General features: G+C 39.7%; 1 protein-coding gene across 1 annotated transcript; it reads right to left on the bottom strand.

The window, feature by feature from the left end:
- Positions 1-4,448: 4,448 nt before the first annotated feature.
- LOC306915074 (neurexophilin-1-like) lies at positions 4,449-5,544 on the bottom strand (the record flags this gene model as incomplete). The annotated part of the gene is made up of 2 exons (XM_079492319.1): positions 4,449-5,192; positions 5,485-5,544. The coding sequence occupies 2 exons, from the start codon at positions 5,542-5,544 to the stop codon at positions 4,449-4,451; spliced, it is 804 nt and encodes a 267-aa protein (XP_079348445.1).
- Between the last annotated feature and the right edge of the window lie 10,363 nt (positions 5,545-15,907).

Below are 15,907 nucleotides of genomic sequence, written 5' to 3'. Positions count from 1 at the left end.
TGTGAATATTTACGCAACTAACATTCTTCAAGTTCAATGAAAATTACAGGTCCAATATTGCAAAACCCAATTATTGAGAACCAATGCTTTTAAGAACATGTCAAAAGTAGAGGAGGAAAGTTGCTGAATAATGTTGTCCCCTTCGAAGAACGAAGAGAGTGAAGCATCGTTCTGCACTTATTAGAGAATACTTAACCCATTCTGGGCGGGAACCCCTTTTGGTGTTAGCATTATGTTATGCTTTAGCTATTGAAAAATAGCAGATCTACAAGCTCGTAGCGCGCCACCGAGTGGCGCGCTACGAGCTTGTAGGTCTGCTATTTTTGAAAAATCGAGGATGTAGAAGACATTTTTAGAATCTCATCTCAGGTCAAAATGGGTTAAAGGATAGAAGGAGCCTCGTCTTTTGATGTGCTTGTGTTTTGGACCCCTTTTCATTCAAGCATTCATTCTCTTTCAATAGTACCAATGAAATGTGTTATTATTAAAGACAATTCATGCTTCTGTGGAATAAAAAGTGTCAACGTAAGCCATTTTATTGGTGACACAGTCGGTCACCCGAGCATAAATTAGGTATGGATCTTCCGATTTGCAAGGATCTTACATTTACCTCTTTACCTAATGAGTGCATCTCTTCCTCTGCACTGTAAACATAGGATATGCATGCATGCAATATGGGCATTTTTTTAATAGGAAGTAAAATCCCATGGGACACATTTTCTGGCCTTAACAGATTGTTTATGAATCTGCATCTCATGGTCTCTTTGTGCTGCTGCTATGACACTGAGGAACTCCCCAAAGAAGCTTCACCACTTAAACCTTGTAATGAGTTGACTGGAGTCCCCCAGGGCTTTGTACTTGGTCCGCTCCCTTTTCACTCTAAACTGAATCTCTTTTCCGTTAATGGCTGATTTACAAGCACACAGTACGTCGCAATGTGACGTGTGTAGATGTGATATTTTCGCTGAATGTTTGTCTTCTCTCCGCTGGGTCACAAGCTTCCTCAGACATGGAACATCTTCTTTCTTTCGTGTATCATCAGATGGCCAACTCGGTGTCATACATGGAACATAATGGGACGTTTCATGTCAGGTCCTCTGAATCCTTGTGTCAGAATTGAATCAGATTAAACATGGGCAAAGTGGTAATTTTATAGTACTTTCACTGTTTGTGTCCCAAATAGTTTTTTTAAATAGTGTTGCTAATACTGCTTTAAATTATCTGGTAACACACAATGGAGATGAAAAGGAAACGCTAACATGCCAGATTGAAACCCACAATATCTTGTCCATGCCTAGAATCCTGAGTTCTACAAAGACACCTGATAACTCATACATTCTCTATTTTTCTTAGTCATGATATTTCTTGGCAGCCCGAACTTTTGTTCTTTTCATCATGGGGTAAACTAAAAGCATACTTTGTCACATTTAGTTAGAACTAGGTGGCACCATCCATCATTTTAATGAGCACCAGAAAGCCTTGTAATTAAGACGCTCAGTGATTTTACGATGAGCCTGCAGGGCTTTAGTTGAATTCAGCCTTGTTCCTAATTGAAGAACGTACACTGCATCCACACATTTCATTTTAAATGCTAAACTTGAAAAGGATCCTGCAATTATCCATTATATTTTCAGACTTGCAAATTTCAGATGTGGTATTTAAGATGGAGTCTATGCACTATAAACGTTACCATTATGACACAATGCATAGCAGCAGCATTCCATTTCATAGTCTCAAACATTTGAGATTCACTTTTCCAAGTTCTGTGCTTTTATCTTGTCCCCATTCTCTCTGCACTCTAAATTAGTGGGTGAGGAACATGGGAGCATTCTGAATACAGTGCCGAGTGTAAAGGTTCTTATGTTTTTTTTCCTTCCAAGTTCTATAGAGTTTATTCTGTATCCCCCCCCCCCCCCCCTGTCATGTTAATGACATTTAGAAGATTTAGAAGTTCCTGTGGGTCTTTGTGTGTAATATGTGGTTTTAGATATTAGCCCAGTGTCTGACGTCATCGACACTGGGCTCACTTCCTTCCTGGACTACAATTCTCATAATGCTTTGGTGCACTGCTCCTGTCTTACTGAGACAACATGTAGTCCCAAGGACTGTCTAAAGAGGACGAGACGCAAAGACCGTACGGGCGACGCCATCTTGCTCCATGGAAGGAAAGAAACATGCGCAATGGGCTATATGCAGCCAACACTTCCGCGTTCAGCTTCCTTGGTCTCAACTGCGCATGTTTCTTTCCTTCCATGGAGCACCATGGAGCAACATCGCGTCTCGTCCTCTTTAGACAGTCCTTGTGTAGTCCAAGGAAGCTTTCAGAAGGAAAGGAAATGGTCACGTGACTGTGCTGCGCCATGACTCTTTCATGGACACTTTCATGGGAGTCAACTCACACCGGACGTTCAATGAATACATGGCAGTGAATGGAGCCCGCTGGACCAGCTCCTAACAAACATTATTTATGAACAATTGAGACCTTTGTCATATAATCGGTTCAGGAATATAAAAGAAGTCATATCACAGGTGTTTTTCTAATCACTTGCTTTTCGATGTGCACAGTATATAATTTTATTTGACGATCTAAACAGCAGCAGGTATCGTTTCTGGCTCGGAGGTATCGCGAGATTTGACTGACGGACAGGAAATACTTGGTACGTTCAGAAAGGTGCTTTGTGCTCTTTAGATACCATACCTCTATAAAATTACACAGTGTACACATCGAAAAGCAGCAGCAGACATTAATGTGTTACATATCTTCTTTCATTGTCCAGATGCGATTACTTTACAAAAGGTCTCAGTTCATGAGCTGGTTACTGAGCATTCATTGACTCCAGTGCATTCTGCCGAACTTCCGGGCGTAGTTTGGCTCCCATGAAAGCATCCATGAAAGTGTCATGGCGCAGCCCAGCCTTGTGACCATGTCCTTTCCTTCTCTAAGCTTCCTTGATGTAGTCCAGGAAGTAAGTGAGCCCAGTGTGAGTGTCCATGACATCAGATACACTGGGCTCACTGCTAAAATCTAAAATATCTAAAACAACATATTACACACAAAGACCCCCAGGAAAGTGTTCTAAATCTTCTAAATGCCATTAACATGTATTTTTTTGCAAAAAGGGTGAAGTTTCCCTTTAATATGTGTATTGCTGACTATAAGCTGGTGAAAGACATTTCTGTAGTTTGATATCTGTGTATGTGATCAATTATATCCAGTGCAGGGCAGGAGCTTAGCTAAGCTATTAGCTTAACTACATTTCTCAGTAGCATGTTGGTAGCTCCACAGCTTTCAGAACGATTTAGGTCTTATGTAGTCAAGCAGTTTTTTCACCATGTACTCTAGCTGGGTAGCTTGGCAAAAGCTACAACTTCAAATAAAGCTGCAGCAGATGAGAGTAAGACTTCATATTAAGGTCTATAATGCGTTATACTGGTAACCACATTTATAATGCACTTATAAGGCACCACCACGGAGGTTGTGGGTTCGAATCCACCGTGGTGCATCCGGCTTTGTTGGGCGCCGGGTGGGAGAGGGCTGGGGCGGCACCTGTCAGCAGGGAGTGTTGGGCGGGAGGAGTAGGACGAAGGCCTTCCCGGTGGGGGCTCCTCACTGACAGGCGAGTCAATAGGATATAACAGCAGTGACAACACTTATAACAAAGACACTTTTTAATGAACTAAGTTAAAGTAGTTATTTGTGCTGTTCCACTGCATTATGACCAGCACTATAACGTTATAAGTTCTCATACATGATTATAAACAAGCACATTATAAATGTGATTATAATGCATTATATACCTGACTTTTAAGTAAAGTGTTTCCCAAACGGGTTGTGAATGCAATTGTATCTACCACATCAAAGACTGAATTCTCCATCTCCATCCATGTATAGCTTTTACACAATTGTATGTTCATGAAGTCATTGTCATATACTGTATGTCCTCACTCCTCAGCCAGCCACATTACCAACCGCATTGGGAACAAAGTAGAAAGAGATAATTGAGTTTTGAAGAGTAACTAGCTTAGCTAGCTATATTTGTAAAATAGGTTGCCCAAAACTGGATATATTAGCCCTTCTTTTTCTTTTGGCTAATTCCCATCGGGGTCACCTCAGAGGATCATCTGTTTCCAAGGATTGATCAGCCCTTAACCATCCAAAACCTCAGTCAAACATCAGTGGATCAGGGGGACAGTTGTCAGTGAAAATGCCTATATACTGTATAATTTAGTAGTTACTACAAGCAAGACTTTGCCAAACAAAGAGGCTTTATAATAATGGCTATTATACAGACTACAGTATGCAGTATAGCCTACTGTATTTTGTTATGCAATATTATTTACCTTGCAAACTCTTGGAGCCCCATTGCATGACTCAACATTGCTTGAGCAATATGCAGTGTCTTGTGGGCTTAAAGCTAAATTCTTAAATGTTATGACTGAACGTGCAATTAACCTGAGGCTAAGTAGGGTCCTTGACTATGGTAGTTGTAATCTGGACACACTTTCTGGACCAGCCTGTAATCCGTACTGTAGAAAGATACATAGATACAGATGACCTGGAAGGGCTTGGAGCACATCCAGTTGATGTGGCTCTGGGTCTGCTCTTGGGCACAAGTCTTGGATGGGTCATAGTTGCATGGTGTCACCTTTTTGCTCCGTTCCACCTTCTCATAGTCCACTCTGCAGTTGAACGTCTTGGAGTCTTTAGGGTGGACCACACTCTGGCGTTCCAGGTCAAACTCCACCTCTTTCGTGGGTGGGACAAGGCTCACAGACACATTGCCTTCCCCCGTGGAATTGTGCCGGAAGTACACTCCAAGGGAGCCATTTCCATGATCAACGATTTTGCCCATGACCAGCAAATTCAATTTGACTGTCTTGATGTTGGAATAAAAGTCACCCCAACTGAACATCTTGGAGAACTTTGACGTTCCGTGAACTTTCATCATGGGACCAAGGTTTATCTGTAAAGAGGGGTCAGAATTGGTGTGGACTCCAAGCATTTCCCAAAATTCCTGCTTTGAGAAAGGGATGGATGAGTGGACAGAAACTTTGGTGTTCTTGTTCTGGCTCTTGGTGTGGAGCGCCCAGTGCTTCAGAGTGGAAGGTCCTTGATTTCTCTTGAGTTCAGTCGATGTTCCTTTGCCAATGGTATAGTTGCCATAGGTCTGGTCTTGGCTAACTACCAACTGCTGAGAGGAGGAGGGGACACACACACACACAATTATAGAGAAATCAAAATAAAATAAAAGGTAAGTATGTATGGATTTTGTTGTGTAAAGCATTTGATATGATTGCCCTCCTATACATTATGTCATTGATAACAAAGATGCATTCTAAGTTGGGTTCAATTACATATTGTTGGCATACTGACGTGTGCATTCAGAATCGGAATCGAGTGGGTATGTGTACTAAAATGCAGAATGTTAGCCTACATTTCTACCCTCAATAGTTAAAGCTGTATTTAGTTGTAGATTAACTTACCAAATAAACTGTCCCTTTCAGGAGTATCCAAATGAAGCACAGCCTGGCGTGTATCTCCATAGTGCTTGAGTACTTGTCATAAAATCCATCCACTCTCACCTATGGTCGACACTGGCACAGTAAGTTATGGAAAGATTTAGTAACTCTGTTGAGGATCCATGTTGGGTAGAAATATCCATGAAATGACTTGTGCTGCTGAACTACTCCGCCAAAGATGGACAGCTTCACCATTACCTCACAGCTGGACTCTTCAGATAATCAGAGGATTCGGTGAACTGTATGTGAAACACTCAGAGCTGTAGATTTTAAACAACCACTCTTGTACTACCTGTCCCCCCCACCCCTCTCTCTCTCTCTCTCTCTCTCTCTCTCTTACACAATGTACGTCACTGCCTTGCAGTGGTGTAGTCAAGGCATAGTTATTGAAAAGCACCCCATATCTTTCCTTGGGATATAGTGTATGCACACTTTTAAGCTAAAGAATAATTGGCTATATGACAATATACAATACACAATGTTTATTTGCTTTAAATCACTGCACATGTATTCACTGCCATCGGAAAACCCTTTATATGAGAATTGTAATAGCACTTGACCATGGACCTTAATAGTTTATTTTCACTGAGTGTGTATGTGACATACTGTATCCATGTCTGAGCGTGTGATATCAGCAACATAGTCATGCTCTTGCTGCCATCTTGTGACCAGAACACCAATTACAGTCTGAGAGAAAAAAAATATCTGTAGCTGTGATCATGCAGCTAGTCACTCAGTCATGGGTCCAAAAGTGCCAACTGGTTGCAGTATCCTATGAATTTTTTTTTTTTTTTTTACATATAGCTCCAAATCACTTGCAGTCTCTACAAACTTTGTAAAGGAAACACATTTGAGTACCTTACTACTTAACCACTTTTTATTTCTTTTTAACCCATTTAGACCCGAGGTCAATTCTAAAAACGCCTAAATCCTGAGTTTTCTGAAACTTCATATATTCATTTAAAAAATTACAAACAATGTTGCTATATAGTGTACATAGCAACAGCACCACCAAAGGGTATTCCCGTTTTTTTTAATATAAAATCATTACATATTTTCTGATGGGGGTCACAACGGTGTCAGACACTGCAATGAAGAATTAAATTACCTTTAACATTTCTATTTGTCTATGATGGCAGCTGAAGGGCTAAAATAATGTGTGGGGGTCAGGGTGTGTTTATAAATGGGTAATATTCAAGGCATAAAAAAAGTTTAACTTCTCCAGTGACAGCAGGCACTTGCACACATAATATTCATACAGTGCTGGAGTACCTGCCCTATTGCTTTCATAGGAAGAAGTGACCTACTCCTGAATTGCTGCCGCCCCCACACTCCTATCTAGCATCAGGGTCTTGAGCGCTACTATGATATCAGTCATATAAAGACGTGACTATTGTAACTCTCCTTTCTGGCCTTCCGGCAACGTTTCGATAATCGGTCACATCTTCGTCAGGTCAACGATGACCTGATGAAGATGTGACCGATAACATCGAAACATTGTCAATTTTTACTTGCACCCTGTGAATTTAAAAAAAATCTCTTTATTGTTAATGGCATTTAATGTTTGTGTTAGGGACAAGATGATGTAAATTTTCCCTTCATTGTCAATGGCGTTTTTATTTAATTTTTAATATATTTTTTATCCCACGATTTTGTAACCCATTTTTCACCCCTGTGTCAATTATCTAATGTGATCCTGGGCTCTACACACCCTCCGCCAACCTAGTCCCCATATATGGGGGATATGGGGAGAGCAACAGACTTGAACTCATGCTTCCTTCATGCCTGAGTGTCCAAGTTGCTCCTTTACATCTGACAGGGGGGAGTTTCCCTGGTTGGACGTAGCACGTGGAAGGAACACGTTATTCCAACCAGTTCCTTTCCCCTCCATCAGGCGCCCCGGCTGGCCAGGGAGAGGCAGTTTAGAGACCAGGATTACTGCATGTTTTTTGTGAGGGTACCTACCCTAGGGGACACGGGGAGAACATGCAAACTCCACACAGAAAGGCCCTTTTGCCAACCCCACCTTGGGTATGGGCACTGATGACACGGAGGAGGAAACACACCAGCACCCACAGAGTCCCGAGCGGGAATCGAACCCAGGACCTTCTAGCTGTGATGCGACAGCACTACCAACTGTGCCACCGTGCCCCTCAATGGCGTTTTTAAAACAAACATTGAACTAAAAACAAACATTAAACCTGTATATAGGAGGGGCTAGCACCCCTCAAAAGGGGTTAAACTGTTTGAGTTGCTCCAGTGCCTGCCTTCCTCTCACTATATTGTATAGTCATAGTGTATACTCATTGTGCCAGTTTGCTTGCCACTTGCCACTGTTCTTGGTGCCTGATGCAGTGCCCTGCCCTTCTCTCTCTGACTTTGTCTGTGACCTGTGATTTCTGATGTGGTCCGTCCATGTGACACCTAGTGTCATCCGTAGCATTCTCAGCCCCATACAGCAGTACTGACTCTACTGTAGCTACTAATCTCTTGAGTTCTTCTCCCTCTGATTTCCACACTCTCATCCCGTGCAAGGCATTCCAGCCAAACTCAAAAACTCAAAAAGACTTCAGCGTATGAGTGCCGACCCAAAGGAAAAAACAAACAAACAAAGCAGTAGACACGCCTCAGCCCTAGGCCTTCCTCAGCATTTCTTTGTGAGTTTGAAGTCTGGTTTTAGGACATGGCTAGCACATCTATTTACTGCATGTCACACCCAAATTTGCTAGGTTCCATAAATAGTGTTGTTTATTTGTAATAACTCTCAGGGCTTATCTATTAATCATTACCATTCAATTCCTATTGTCCTCTGGCAATGAATAGGTGTGTCGGGACTCGGGAAGGGTCATATATCTTGGAAGTATATTCAGATGATGTAGAAATGGATAGCATTTATATTTGCAGCCTGGCAAAATGGCTAATTTTGTTTTGGGCTAATTTTCAAGTAATGCTAATTGCTAAGATGTTTAGTGCTATAACCCATATACATGGTGACTCATAAAGGTTACATTAGGCCTTGAGAAATGAATTGTATCATGACAATATCTTCTCTCTTGAACTACACGTAGGGCTGTATATCACATCACAAACAATATGCCTTTTTAAAATATAACAAATACATTCACAGATTATGCACAAGGATAGAAATGTAGACATGACTGACAACAGTTTTTATGGGATCGACAGCAGATCACAGACAATGAATCATTTATTAGAGCAATGTTGTACATTTAAATTGTGAATATTTATAATCCTCTCTCTACTGTGTGTGTGTGTGTGTGTGTGTGTGTGTGTGTGTGTGTGTGTGTGTGTGTCCGAGCACGAAAATTGCGTTTGGTTTGTTTGCACAATCATGTGTCACTGTTGCGCAGCCTCACACACACACACACACACAAATTAACTGTATGATTTGGGGTGTTACAGTACAGTACGGTACAGTACAGTAGAGGACCTACCTGGGGACCCCCACACGGTAACTCTGTCATTTCTCAATCGTTTCGGACGGGGGGCGGCTCGCCGGAACTGGGCCGGCACCCTGGCCGTGTTATTGTGGGTCCGGAACATCCGGGGACCTCCCGGGGACCCCCACACAGAGTTGCACCACTCACTTCACACGGGTGTGATTTTTTATTCTGCTTGACTTGTCAGTAGGCTACTACCCACAAAACACAGCATTATGATTTAAGATTGGGCTATTTTACACCTGCAGTGCATACTTTGTCTTAAAACAATGTCCTGTTTCCTTATGACGGCTAATGAGGCCCAGGTGAGAGGAATGTGGAGCGGCTGGGTCTAATTGGCTGAAGGAATAGAAGTGACCTGAGAAAGAATGTACTATAAGACAATAAACAACTGAGGGCATGGGCGTGGTCATGACCATATTGGTAACAGAATATATGTAAAAACTAGTAATACACCTATTGCAGGAATGGAGTTTCGTTTGACAAATTTTAAACCAGGTCCATGTTTACAATTTACAATTTAGGCATTTAGCAGACACTCTTAATCCAGAGTGATTTACAGTAAGCAAAAACAAAAACGTGGTAATACATCATATACATAATAGTCATCATGTCATAAGCTAAGAACCTAACAGTGGAATATCTATATAATGAAACTATGCATATATAGTGCTATGTCTATAGTGCTATGTCTAAGTTCGATAAGTTGAGCCTTTGCATATGTCTGTAACCGGTGCCAAACCAAAGGTCACTCAGGTGTCTACAGTAATAATTATATATATCAAGACCTTGAGAAGGCTAAAATAATGTATTGGTGCTGTTGTAGTTTAAAAAATATTGTATTATTCAAATACTAATGCTTGCAGCTTAGTTTGTGTAGGCCTGCAATTGTTTAATGACAGCTGGGTTATGGTTAGTGCACCCACACATTTCCTATACAATAGCTCCAAACCTATGTTCAAGGAATTTAGAAAAGAATATCCTAAATTACCAAATATCTGTTATGTATAAAGAGATCTCCATATATGGTCATACAAGGGACAAGTACTGACATACAGGTAGGTGTAGGCCGCGTAAATTAATGGCAGAACTGTGTCAAGAATTGCGTGTACTATAATTCAGAAGATTATATCTGATCGCTGCAAATATCTGCATCTGTAATTTGGCTGGGGGGTCCCCAGCCAAATTAATGAGATAAGCCACTTTAACCCTACTGTAGTCCATCTGAAAATAACAGATATACAAGTTTACTACAACGCATTGCATCTTGGCATGTTTTGAGCTAGTAGAACTTTTATTTTCTTAAAGTCTTGTATGAGGATCGGCACAAAGTCTTTTCAGGTGTGGGTTCACGGCCAAATAATGTAGAACCACTGTTTTAAAAACACAAAACAAGTAATGACATCAGATCATTACTGTCTCAGGAGGTAGAGTGGCCACTTGGGAATAGATGGTTCTCGGTTCAATTCCCTGCTCCCCCTGGGTTAGTGTCAAAGTATCCTTGAGCAATACACTGAAATCCTAACTGCTCCTGAAGAGCAAGTTGATGCCATCCTCCACTAGCCTGGCGCGGCCAGACTCATAGCGAGGGTTCACTGATGTTTCCGCGGGGAAGAATCGTCAGTGAATCCCCGCTATGAGGCTGGCCAAGCCAGGCTAATCCTCCACTGTATGAATGGGTGAATGTAATGCACATTGGAAAGCTCTTTGGATAAAGGTGTATCATTTACCATGTTAAAGTGATATTTCACTTGTTTGGGGTTATTTTAATGGCTACTCAGGCTTTTGTGGGCACCCCAGAAAGCTTTTTTTCTTCACAAAAATATAAAGAAAAATCATAGCAAAAGTAATTGGAGAAAAAAAACACCAAGGATGAGTGTTTTCAATGAATCTAACATGGTTAAAGTGGAGTTTGAAGTTTGATTTATATAGGAAGGGAGCGTGTCAGATAAAATTAATATCAAATATCTAATTACTGAATCAAGCAACTGGTGTGCTCATAAAAGACTGATTAGACGATGAAATGATTCCAAACATTTTTGAAAGTGAAATATCCCCTCAGAAATGTATTTGTGTGTGTGTGTGTGTGTGTGTGTGTGTGTGTGTGTGTGTGTGTGTGTGTGTGTGTGTGTGTGTGTGTGTGTGTGCGTGCGTGCGTGCGTGTGTGGGCACATGTGCGTGGGTGGGCGCGTGTGTGCGTACGTGCAGCTAATCTTGCAAATTACTAGTCTGATCAGAACAGAATTCCCAAATATTATTCAGATTGGTCACTCACTGATAACTACAGTGTTGTTTTTGCGAATTGACAACCTCAGACATCCCTCCACCTCCGGGCTAAACTTGCCTGCAAACATTAAGTCCACATAATGACAGCCACATAAATACAGTACAGACCACATACTTATATAATGTCTGCAATTATATATAGCCTGTTTAATGACTTTCACAGTGCTGGAAAGCAACAGACTTCGATTTGAACATTATTCGATTTGAACATTATTCAGAAGATGGATGTGATTCTTCTTTGAATCTAAAGTTAAGTTATACATCATTGATCCCCGTGGGAAAATGAAGTGAAGTTGCTAATTGTATATTTATGAATGCTGTTTGATGTTATCTCTCCACTAGACAGCTAAGCACTTACTCATGAAAACCAGTACAGTCACTTTGGCTGTAGACCGGTTTTCCCATGCTCAATTACATTATCAGCACCAGCACTTACAGGCTTTCATAATGCAATGTAATGTAATAACGGAATCAAGTTTTTTTATTATTATTATTATTATTATTATTATTAAGTAACTAAGTACATTTAAGGTAGTAGCCTACTGTACTGTACTTAAAGTAGCTATAAGCAATAATAATGTCCACATTTTAATTACTTTTATTTTTTTTTATTTTTTTTTGACAGCCAGCAATGAGTAGAACGCTCCCAAAAACAATGTAGTCTCTGTGACACATCTAGGGGCCACAATCTGCATTCGAAGATGTTCCTAGAAGCAACCCGGTCGCAATGACTAACCAATCAAAAGTACAGGCAAATCGACCAATGCTTCTAGGAAAATCTTTGAATGCAGATTGCGGCACTTAGATGTGTCACAGAGACAGAATTTATTTTGGGAGCGTTTTACCCATTGCTGGCTGTCTGAATACCAAAAAATAAAAACGTCATTAAAACTTTGACATATTATTGCTTATAGCAGCTTTAAGTTCAATTTTGAGTTACAGTATTTGTATACTTTACTTGAGTATTTCCAATTTCCAGTACTTTTACTTCTACTCCCTACATTTCAGAGGCAAATATTATACTTTTACTCCACTACATTTATTTGAAAACTTTAGTTACTATAGGTACTTCGCAGATTTTGATTATTCTGACAAAACATACAGTAACAACTTCAGCCCTATATAATACACTATAATCCTAATTTAAATTATTTTGGCGGATCGCCACAATACATTTCGGCCATTTGAAAATGGCTGATCTACAAGCTCACAATGTGTCATGATGTGACGCATTGTGAGCTTGTAGATCTGCTATTTTCAAAAGATGTTTATACATTTGAAAACTTGAAATGGAACATTCTGTATGATGAGTACTTTTACTTTTGGTACTTTAAGTACACCTTGATGCCAATACTTTTGTACTTTTACTCAAGTACATTTTGAAATCCAGACTTGTAACGGAGTATAGTTCTATATTGCAGTATTGATACTTTTACCTGAGTACTTTTTTCATCACTGATTATTAAGAACGTTAATACAGCTGATAACTCCGACTTGACCTAGACCTGTGCATGTGGAGGTGTAGCTCACCACAATTCAATATAGTTGCCAAGCACATCAAATGCAGCACTGAAATCTAACAACACAGTTCCCACCACGGCCACAGTTATACCTATTGATTGATTGATTGATTGAAATATTTATTAACAGTTTGCAGAATTACAGTACATTTCGAGCACAAACTCAATACAAAGGCTGTTAACTGTGAGTGGACGACCCAATTAAGCATTACACTTGTTTACAACAGGGTCCACCATGTTCAATTCATCAAACAATAGCTCTAAGCCAGTCATCTTAATCCCTGGAGTTGATCATACAATCATAATGCATTAGTAATATTAATGTTAATAAATGACAAGTAATTAACAATGATCAATTATTATTATAAGTCATACTTAGAGGTGTGTGTGTGTGTGTGCATGTGCGTGTGTGCAAACACTCATGTGTGAAGCCTGAATGGTGGTAAGTAAAAGTAGAAATACCACAATATAACGCATAGAGTGGTTAATACATGTTTTGTAGACCAATAATAACCTAAATCTGCAATGTAACTATTAAGATAAAGTAACTGTAGTGGAGGGAAAACGTGCAATATTTGCTTCTGAGACGTAGTGGAGTGGAGTATAAAAAAGTATCAAAACAATTGAAATGCTCATGTAAAGTAAAAGTAGGTAGGGCAAGTGATATTTGGTTCTCAACCTGTGGGTTGGGGGGGTTCCAAGATGACAGTAAAGTGAAAATTGAAGGACTTTAAGACCTTTTTAAAAGCAATAAACTATAAACTATACATTGACCAAATTGTCAAATAATATAAGAAAGAGGCAAAAACATTGAAAATAGTTGATCACAAACTCACAACGCAAAGCTTGTAGATCGGCTATTTTCACATTATGTATCTGTAGAACCGAGTCAATCGGGAGAGAACTCACACAGGATACAGATTGTGAAATTGGAAGTGATGACACAAAGAAATGATTATACAAAATTGGAACTGGAACACTATAAGGTGTAAATTGATAAAGCTGATTAGCTGAAATTGGCAACCCATTTGAAAATTGATTTTCTGTTTAAGTGCTGGAAAGATGGGGCGACTCCTGTTACGGAAGAAAAGAAAACAATCTATACTATAGCAATGATTACTATCAGAATATAGTGTTTTATTTGTTTTAACCAAAACATATAACTTACCCTACCTTCAAGTACAGAACTCGAGTTAAATATACCTATACTTTCCACAACTGTTCATAACAGTTAGCAAGATACTACTCAACCTTTGAATAATGACATATGGTATTACTTGAGTCACTTTCATTTGACTGCAATTTTGTGACTTTTGTCACTTGCAGTACTGTAACAAGGGCTGAGAACTGCAGTGAGGATGTCTTCAGTCACGGATTCATGGTAGGACAAAAATGTAACCATTATGTGTTGATAGCACATAATGATGACACATATTATACCGATCTTACCTTTTATCTTTGAGACCACACCATGAACAGACGGGGCAGTTAATTGTATGGCATGCAGCTAATCATACACTGTAGATGTTAATTATCTGTGCTACCTATAGACTAGCAAAGGCCAAAAGGCTTAAGTCAGGTAAGACTTTTAATTGAGTTTCGTTAACTGGTGCAGCAACATTTGTGGTTCTGTAGCATTCCGTGTCCTATTATAAATGCCCTGACCTGACAGCTCAGTGACACAGAAGCTCTGACACACTCAAAGATTCATCAATACAGGAGACAGAGACAGAGAGACAGGATATCAGAAACAGGTGACTGCTCTATTCATTATCTATTAACTTGAGACAAGCAAATTAATTGATGCATTATTTATTTATCGTTGGTGGTGGTGGTATTATTATTCAATGTCATCTTATGCAACATTTGAGGCCTGATGAAGGTCAATTGCGGACAGTGTGCTGGGCTCCCATTGTATACTACAAGAACTATATATGCTAACAAGTAATTTAAATTTAAATGTATTCAAATTTGATTGTATAACCCTTGAGATAGATCTCACACTTTAAATATATTTTCAAAAATGCTAAAAATAGCAGATGTACAAGCTTGCAGTGCAGTGCGGTGAAGCCATTTTGAGCTTATAGATTGCTATTTTTTAATAGCCAACGCAAAAATTAAAAAATGACACGGATGCTTTCCCAGTGTTTGCACTCAAATCAATTGAAAACATGGTGATAGCGGTGGTGTCATCTTAATTATTTCGATTTGATGAACAGTTGTATTTCAGTATTCAGTGGTGCAAGTAATCTTACTTGGAAAAGAAATAGCATAATTACCACAGTGTAGAAATACTTTGTTACTGTTACCACGTTTTACATAAGTAAAAGTATTGGCATCAAATTATACTTACAGTAACAAAGTAAAAGCAATCATAATGCAGAATGGACATTTCACAATCATAATTGGATTCTAATTAGTGATGCAACATTTGTTAATCACTTGCAGCTGATAAAGGTGGGGCCATACACGGGATGTCCTGATCACGTTTTTTTTGCTCCCGATTCCGATAATTTGATTTTGAGTATCTGCTGATACCGATTTTTCTCGATCAGATATTTATATTTTTGAGTGGTGTAAACCACTCCTACAACTGGCTTTGTTAGTGCAGAAAAAATGAGCATGGTTGCTATGTTCACCCTGTTCACCCGGGTGGGATTTGACGTAAACCACTCCTACAACTGGCTTTGTTAGTCTGTGCAGAAAAAATGAGCATGTTTGCAATGTTCACCCTGTTCACCCGGGTGTGATTTCATTACGTCAGACATGATTTCATTACGTCAGACAGGCTATATAAGACCTTGCACCACTCAGTTCACACGGGTGTGATTTTTATAGAACACTTAGGCCATATCACAATGGTACAATATCCAAAATCACAGACAATATCCAGTCTAATATCATGATATGGATATAATATTGAGGTCCCGAACACGTTTTCTTGCTCCAGATCCGATCATTTGAAAATGATGTGATTGGCCCCGATTTCCGATCACGTGATCGGATCCGGACAACCTTAGTTACTTTCCACCATTGTGCATAGGAATAACTAGTAAAAGATGTGCACTTAATGTACTGTCTAAATAGTCTTATATTAAAGGAGTAGTTCTCCCAAAAAGC

This window comes from Electrona antarctica (assembly GCF_951216825.1).
Source record: "Electrona antarctica genome assembly, chromosome: 22".
NCBI lineage: Eukaryota > Metazoa > Chordata > Actinopteri > Myctophiformes > Myctophidae > Electrona > Electrona antarctica.
Note: the sequence above shows the minus strand (reverse complement) of the source record. Positions and strands in the feature narration are given on the sequence as shown.